The 8475-nt window shown below is 35.7% G+C and overlaps 1 protein-coding gene across 2 annotated transcripts in view; it reads left to right on the top strand.

Annotated features, from left to right (window-relative positions):
* The first annotated feature begins 531 nt into the window (after positions 1-531).
* The window catches only part of LOC133190571 (phosphatidate cytidylyltransferase, photoreceptor-specific-like), a 217557-nt gene continuing 209613 nt past the window's right edge, over positions 532-8475 (top strand). Inside the window, exon 1 of one of the 2 annotated variants that reach the window (XM_061326273.1) lies at positions 532-558. In XM_061326273.1, the coding sequence (XP_061182257.1) occupies positions 547-558 (12 nt within the window). In that variant the 5' untranslated portion in view covers positions 532-546. Of the gene's footprint in view, positions 559-1156; positions 1239-8475 lie in introns of those variants that run through there. The other variant, XM_061326272.1, reaches the window with a different exon arrangement.

Here is an 8475-nt window from a genome sequence, read left to right as displayed (position 1 = left end):
ATGTACCTATTGTAGTGAGTTTACATTTAAATCAAAGGTTCTTCACAAATAGTTGTAGCCACTTAATTGTTTTAACTATTTCATATTTTTTTGGATTTTTTGGTGCACTACTAAAACCTGTGGCTGTGCAGTCCTGCAGGTGTATTGTGCACTTCATAGCTGCAAACTGCTGCAAGTGTCAATTAAGCTGCATATACCCAGAGATTGTTTTCATTATGAAGATGACATGGACCAGTTTTCAAGTGTAAGCAAGGCTTAATTTTTGAGATATTAAGGTTTTTATTTTTAGTGAGTCTCACTTGGCTGCACACAAAACCAAACCCTTAAGGTGAGTTTATTTTGTGTGAATTTTTAGTTGTTGTCACCGCGTGAACGAAGTTAGCAGCGAGAACAAGAAGCGATGCATTGTGGGTCAGAATTACTACGGAAAAAAATTCTATTGAATGAATGTGCAGTAGTCCGAATTTTCTCTTCGCCCAGGCGTTGTCGTTAGAGCTCGCAGTGACGAGCGGCGCTTCGCGCCGCCCGCTGCGCTCGCCATAAAGAATGTATTGCAGTGTAAGAATACTATATGAATTTTACAGTTTAGGATAATTTAGATAGTTCTTAGAGACCTGGAAAAAAATGTCTTACTTGCTGGTATAAGATATTTTGTGAAAAGGTTTATAAATCAATACAAAGGAATATATTTTTTAGATTTCGGTGTATGTAATACATGTAAATTGCTGATATGTTAGGTATTAAGTAATTATAATTTATGAACTGGGTTCAGAATATCTTTTTAAAAAGTCGCAAATACACGTGAATGAACTTTTCAGATGTAACTAATTTTTTTTTTCCCCGCACATTTATATTTTCTTTCCGTTTTCCGTTCCTTTCTGTTTTCCGTTCCGCGTTTTAGCAACACCTATGGATTTACAGTCACTAGGCCTAGTGTGACAAAATCAGAGAAAATAGAACTATTTATATAGTCATTAACAATATACATTAAGAGATAAAATACAAGAATCATACGAACTTATATATTTACCCTTGAAAACAATTAATTGTTTCTTTTTATGATTTAATTTTTGACATTTAAGCTTTGGGTGACTCTGGGTTTGGGTACGAGTCGGTTTGGGTACGAGTTGACTGGATACCCTCCTATGTCGTTCGATGAAAAAGTGCGTAATGATAATTTATGTAATGCAAGTAGGCTACTAAAAATGTCTGAGCTGAGAAGGCGACATAACGTGGATGTAAGTTTATCACTTTTGCCGGAGACGTAATTAACTTTATGTTTCTGCTTTTCCCCACCGGAATTTGAAATTTTTAATTTATCAACAAAGCTGGTAAAATTCACTCGATTGAGCACTATAATCAGATAACGTTAACTCATGGCTTTGTCGAGTGAATTTTATTAACTTAATCTTTGCTGATAAATTTTCTAATTCTAGTGCTTTTTCCATATGTTTAGAACCTAAACTATTACCTAAACTGAAGTCCGTAAAACCGTGTACAGTTTTCGGAACTTGGTTTAGGTGCTGTGTGTGACAGAAATATAAACACATACAGTATATAATGGAGGGTGCTAATTCAGCGACCCCTAATTCAGGGGGATCCATGAATGGGTGGCATATCTCCTTTTGAGCTGGTTAATTTTTTTTTTCTAAATTGGGAAATCTGACTTCATCAATGTTCTTACAGTATGTAATGTAAATTTACACTGACAAAACGTCTGAAACTTCAGCTGTAGAAAGTAAACTAAGAAGCAGCTGGAGAACTGTAGCTCTCCATCAAAAAATATATTGACAGACTGGAGAGCTACAGTGCCCCCATTGAAAAAAAGTTTGTATTTATTGCACTCAGAAAGTGCACTGTTTTTTTCCTCCTATTTATTTGTGTTTTTCAAACTGCCATCTGAAAATATTACTATCCATGTGTTCTTAACATATTCTTTTACTGTTTCCACAACAAAACATTCCTCATAACCGTTGTGAATATTCTAAGTTCCCCTGAGACGTGAATAAAAAAAAATCATCAATTTATACTGCCATAGTGGGTGGCAAAATATAATTCAATCCAAGACGCTTCGTGCAGATGTCCACTATGATAGAGATTAATTTGAAGCAATCTTTTGAAAATCAAACTTTTGTGCAGTTGAGGTAAAGAATTTTGAGAAATTAATACAGAACCGAGCACAACTTTTTGTTTGCAATATAAATACAGTTTCTTTTCTATGGGTGGCACTGTAGCTCTCTGGTCATCCATCCCAACTGCAGCTATAACAAAGAAGTGTCATAAATTTTCAAACCTGATATAAAATGTAAGCTTTCATTAGTTTCAACAAGTTCTTCTAAATGAATTGCATATACCATGTATACTAGAAAACAAAACCCAGAACATGGCCTAAACAGTTTTCACTTGCCACAGATATAAAAATAGTTTCGAATTTTTAAGTCACCTGAGTCACTCAGGTGACCTATTGCTATCCGTTTTTGTCCGTCGTCGTACGTTGTGCGTTAACATTTGAACATTTTCAGCTTCTTCTCTGAAACTGCTTAACCAATTTCAACCAATTTTTGCATATAGCATCTATGGGTGAAGGGGAACAAAAATTGTGAATTTCAGGGTCCCCCCCCCCCCCCCCCCCCCCGGGGCCTGAGGGGTGGGGCTAAAACCACCAAAATTAATGCAATCTTTAAAAATCTTCTTCTTCACTCCTGGACATCAAGCAGTCAAACTGTTTGCATGATTGTAATAAGCAGTGAGCCCTCTACCAAAATTGTGAATTTCATGGCTCCTAGCAAGAGTGCCTCTTCCAAAATTTTGAATTTCATGGCCCCTGGGTCAGGGGTTCTGGTGTCAGGGTGGGGCTCTATTGATTATATAGTGAAAATGGATTAATTCTTTGAAAATCTTCTCTGCTCCTGGGTATTAAATAAACTAGCTAAGTATATAGTTATGATGAGCAAGAGTGTCTCTTCCAAAATTTTGAATTCCATGGCCCCTGGGTCAGGAGTTCTGGTGTTAGGGTGGGCTCTTTAATTATGTAGTGAAAATGCATTTATTCTGTTAAGTGTATAGTACTTCTTACAAAATTTTTAAAACTTTGTGGTCCCAGGGCGAGGGGATTTTGTTTTTCTCATTTGGGGGGGGGGGGGTAGTATAGTAATAATATAATAATTCTTTATTGCATAATACACCCATATGGGTCAAGCAATACAATTCATATAATAAAAAAAACAAAGAACAATGAATGTATTTATACAATAGGCACAATTTAAGTAATTTACTCCTTATATGTTACACCGATGTGGACCTTTTATTTCTTAATTCTAATGATTGTTTTTTAAAAGTGCAAACAGCTGGTATAACTTCAATTGTTGGACTCGGTATATATTCAAGTTTCTGTATGGGTGATTTGAGATAGAATGAGGAACAATTATCTAACATGGTTTTTATAAGTATATTCCTTGCTTGTATATTCAAATTACATTGTAAAAAGAAATGAAATTCATCATCAACAGCATTACATGAAGTGCATAATCTTTGTTGTCGAGGTATTTTCTTATGTGTACCAGTTTCAATCAGTAGGCAGTGGTCACTCGTTCGAAACTTAGTTAGCAATTGTCTATTCTTGAAACTATTTTCAAGCATAAGATATTCTTCCATATTGAGAGAGTGTTTTTTTTTATTTACTGTACAAATACAGTTAGGAGTTTTCTGTGAATTTGGATACTTTTTCCATAGTTTTGCCTTTAGTGAAAATGTGTTAATTCTTTGAAAATCTTCAAATAAGTGCAGAGTTATGATGATGAGAGTACCTCTTCCAAATTTGTGAAATGCATGACCCTGGATCATGGGTATTGGTGTTAGGGTAGAGCTGTGTTGAATCTGTAGTCATGGTACATGTAGTGAAAATGCATTATTTCTTTGAAAATCTTCTCTGCTCCTTGGCATATCAAAGGCAAACGAAGTAAAAGTTTTAATAAGCAGGGGTGTTTTTACCAGATTTCTGAACATCTGGACCATTTGGTCAAGTGTTCTGGTCCTGGGCAGGGCTCTATTTATTATTTATTCTACTGAGAGAAGTTATTCCCCTTTGCAATTCACTTTAATTTGATAATTAATCACTATAAATAATGTATTTGAAAAGTTAATAGAATAAGAGAATTGTGCAAAAAATTTTATTGTATAATACAAAAACTACTTTCATAGTTTTAATGATCAGCTAGACTTGTAAATAATAGAATAATAAAAATGAGACAAAAGTAACTTATTAATATGTTCTTCAAAGATCAAGAGAGGCCAATGTGAGAGATTACAATTGTACAGAATCACCAATAGTTTGATAACAGTCTGCATGGTGATAGTGCTAAATGAGGGATAGATTAGAATTTAATTTATGAGTTGTTACTAAATATTAGACTAATTATTTCATTGATCCTGATCATCCTATTTCTCTTGCTTTTGGCCAACAAAGCTTCATCTACCATTTTATTTTATATTCTATGGATCCTCTAAGTTATTGTATTATACTCAGGTTACCGTTGTTTTTAACCTTATGCATCAAATAGAACTTCAATAGCATAAACATATCAGTGGTACTTAAATACAGCTTTTTAAAGTGACATATTCAATTTGATATACTTTTCTCAATTTTGGGAATATTTTATAAAGTATACTGTAGATTCCTAAATATACGCAAGGAATAAATTATCGCGTATTTACGCGAGAAGCACCACTCGCAAAATAAAATTACTCGCTTTTATTTCATGGTGCTTTAATGTATGTAAAATTTCTAGGTAAATCACCGAGTCGTGAATTATTTTTCTCGCCATTTGACGCCCTTGGGCCATTTCGCGATATTAAGTACTCGCGTAAAATAAGGAATATACAGTAGCTATTTAACCTACCTGCATTTTAATAGCCAGGTGAATGTTGGAAAAGTTATAAACATTTTTATAATACTACATTTCCTACATGACATATTGCAAAATTTTATAGATTACACCAGTAACTGCAATCCAGATAGCTTGTAATATATGTATCATCCATCTTTCTATAAAAGAAAGAGAAGTTGTGGTTAAATTTATTCTGTACAGGTATTATTAGGGAATAGGGTTATCAAAAACAGCCAGAGAATTAATAACAAAACTAATATCACCATTACTTTAGTATGTGCTATCAAATAAAGTTATAATTTAAAACTATATATAAGCAAAATTGTTGTTAAATTAAGTCAGAGTAGTCAGATCACTGTAATACCAGAACCAAGAGTAAATGTCACTGATGAAGGGTCAACCCGTGTCACCTTTCATAAGTAACCAATGAACTTATCCATTGATAGACTTTGGAAAACTTACTTGAGATTCCTATGCATGTAGGAAGAGTGCAAAACATCTGTATAGATTGTACTGTTTATTAGCCAATCCTCGCGAGAGGGTGAAAAACTTCAAAGTACAAAATCATAATAAGAGTTTGACAAAATATCAATATCCAAAACAATTATACAAATTTAAATGTGTAACTTGGACATGTAAGCTAAACAGGCCTATGCCTATCGTAGGCTGAAAATGCGCGATTATACAAAACAATACAGTTGCAGAATTTAAACAGAATAAGAAATATTGCATTATACTATAAGACAAAAACTGTCAAGTTAGATATAAATTTAAGTGAAACAATACAAAACTTACTCCTTAGGCCACATAAATTTAAAATTTAGATTCTCATCCTAATTTGCTAAAAAATTGGGGCGGGTGGGCGGATTTTATTTTTTATTTCTTATTATTGAAAATATCTACATAACGCCCTTCTTACACAAAACTTTCACATTATGTTAATGCCAATATGAATATATTTTATTGTTTATTCTTTTAAATATCTATCGAAGATTCTTGTTATAGAATATTAATATTTATAGTTTTTATTAATGAATTTTCAAGTACACAGATACAGCACACGCCACACAAAATGGGGTGCGGATCCCAATAAATTGCATATGCTGTATGTAGTAGTTACGACTTCTCATCAGCCTTTCTCCAAATACCTTTTAGTTTTATCAACAACTCCTTTTGTTTTGTGTGAAATATCACAGATTTCCACTGTCCTCATACTTTCGTTCTTGAGACTTGACACGTTCAACATTAAAATATGTCATTTTTGCAAAACAGGATGTCTAAAACTGTAAAATGTTCTACTGAAAAGCCTATGCTCAACAGTTTTAAGATTAACTATTTCCTTAGCATTATTATCCTCTAACGTCTGCCGACGATCTTTTTAAAAAAAAAAAAAAAAAATCACATACAACTTAAGTTATACCTTGACCAGATGTCATTTTCTTCATCTGTTTTTACTTGGTTAAAATCTCTTTAAAAACTTGCTCATGCCACTGATGGTATCTAAATGTATTTATGTTATTTTTGCTTTTCTGCCTTCTCTATCCTGGCAAATTATCTTAAACTGCTTTTATTGCCGATTTTTCTCCATTCTTCCCATGACTTTTGTGCTATAAATAGCGCCACGCGACTTTTAATACAGACGGGAGATAACTCTTAAATTTTGACCCAGATTCTTGCTGAGTAAAAAATACATGTAAATACTTTTGAAACCCAAAAACCCAAATAAAAAACAATGGGGCGGGGCACTTTGAGAGGGGCGGGCGGGGATGAGAATCTAAAGTTTAATTTTACCTGGCCTTAGAGAGGCCAACTTCGCCAAAATTAACAGCGAAAACAACAGCCCAACCACATGGCTGCCATTACCAGAAAAAACAAGATACCGAACCCAATCGGAATATAATTACCAGAAATGAGAGCGGCACACTCCCCCTCTGATTTTACTTAAAATCACTTATCTACCAAAAATATTAAAGATACAATTCACTCTGTACCATAAACTACAAAAACATAATCTGACATTATACATAGTGAGCTATTAACTGATACACAAATCATGACCTAACAAATCTTGTTACCATTAAATCACACAGATTTCAAGTGTCAATCAGTGTCTAGAAGGGTGATAAGTCGAGTAACTGGTCTCACATACACGACACGTTTGTTGTCCTTACGAACTGCAACTTCAGCTGTACGGATCTTTCCATCTTGACTAGAGAATGTTCTTTGTATGATCCCGATGGGCCACTCGTTGCGCAGAGAGTCATCCTCCATCATTAGGACTAAGTCCCAGGGCTTTAGATTCACAGGATGACCTTGCCACTTCCTACGATGCTGTAGGTTATGTAGGTACTCTGTTTTCCATCTATGCCAAAATTCTTCGGCCAACACTTGCACGCGCTTCCATGTAGACTTTAAAGCATCTTTGGTACCAAATGACGGAAAAGGCTCGATGTCCTGTTTGGTCTTCATTGTCAGAAGCATCGATGGGGTAAGTAGTGTCAGAGCCTCCGGGTCACTCGAAACATCTGTTAACGGTCTATTGTTAACAATTGCACACACTTCGGCCATAAACGTAATCAGTACGTCATGTGTAATGTCTTTCTGCCTGTGATCCAGTAGCATAGCATTCAAAATCTTCTTTGAAACATCAATGAGTCTTTCCCATGCCCCTCCCATGTGAGGAGCATGTGGGGGGTTGAATTTCCAAACAATCCAGGAATCTGACAGGAACTTGGAAACAGGACCATTTTCTATGAATTCAGCATCAATAGCGAGGTCACTTACTGCACCGACAAAATTTGTTCCCCTGTCAGAGCGGAACTGCGTGACTTGACCACTGATTGCAATGAAACGCCTCAAAGCATTTATGAATGCGCCGCTGGTAAGTTCTTCAATGGCCTCAATGTGAATGGCCCTTGTCACAAAACAAGTAAACAATATAGCCCAACGTTTCTGACTTGAACTTCCACCCCTAGTTCGACGATGCACAACAGGCCATGGACCGAAAGTATCGACACCCACACAAGAAAATGGGGGACATGGTCTACACCGATCCTCCGGAAGCTCTGCCATATGCTGCCACTCTGGTTGTCCACGAAGTTTACGACATACAATGCAGCTCTTTATCACTGAAGTAGTCATCCGTTTCGAACTCGCTACCCAGAATCCAGTGGAACGTACAGCTCCCTCCGTGAAGTGTCTGCCTTGATGAAATATCTTCTGGTGTAAGTGACGTATAATGAGGTAACTGACATAATGGTTCTTTGGTAGGATAATAGGGTTGCGCAAGTTATCATTTAGCACATCAACAGACACATTGTTCAATCGTCCACCAACATGTAGCAGCCCATCTGCACCCATTCTTGGGCATAAAGGTCTGATTGTACTAGAATGGGGAATGTCTATGCCATCCTGTATACACCGAAATTCTGCACTGAACACGTCTCTCTGGACAGATGCTAGAATGGAACACTCACTCTCCTTCAAGAGTTCTGGGTCACTGGGACTATCAGGTAAGTTGTCTTTGTTTTTCTGAAACTGTCTAGTCATGAACTTTAAGTGGGCAACTGCACTTACAAGCATGTCCCAT

Source organism: Saccostrea echinata, unplaced genomic scaffold, assembly GCF_033153115.1.
Source record: "Saccostrea echinata isolate AGI-Se365-2 ecotype Australia unplaced genomic scaffold, CSIRO_AGI_Sech_v1 ptg000022l, whole genome shotgun sequence".
Classification (NCBI taxonomy): Eukaryota; Metazoa; Mollusca; class Bivalvia; order Ostreida; family Ostreidae; genus Saccostrea; species Saccostrea echinata.
Note: the sequence above shows the minus strand (reverse complement) of the source record. Positions and strands in the feature narration are given on the sequence as shown.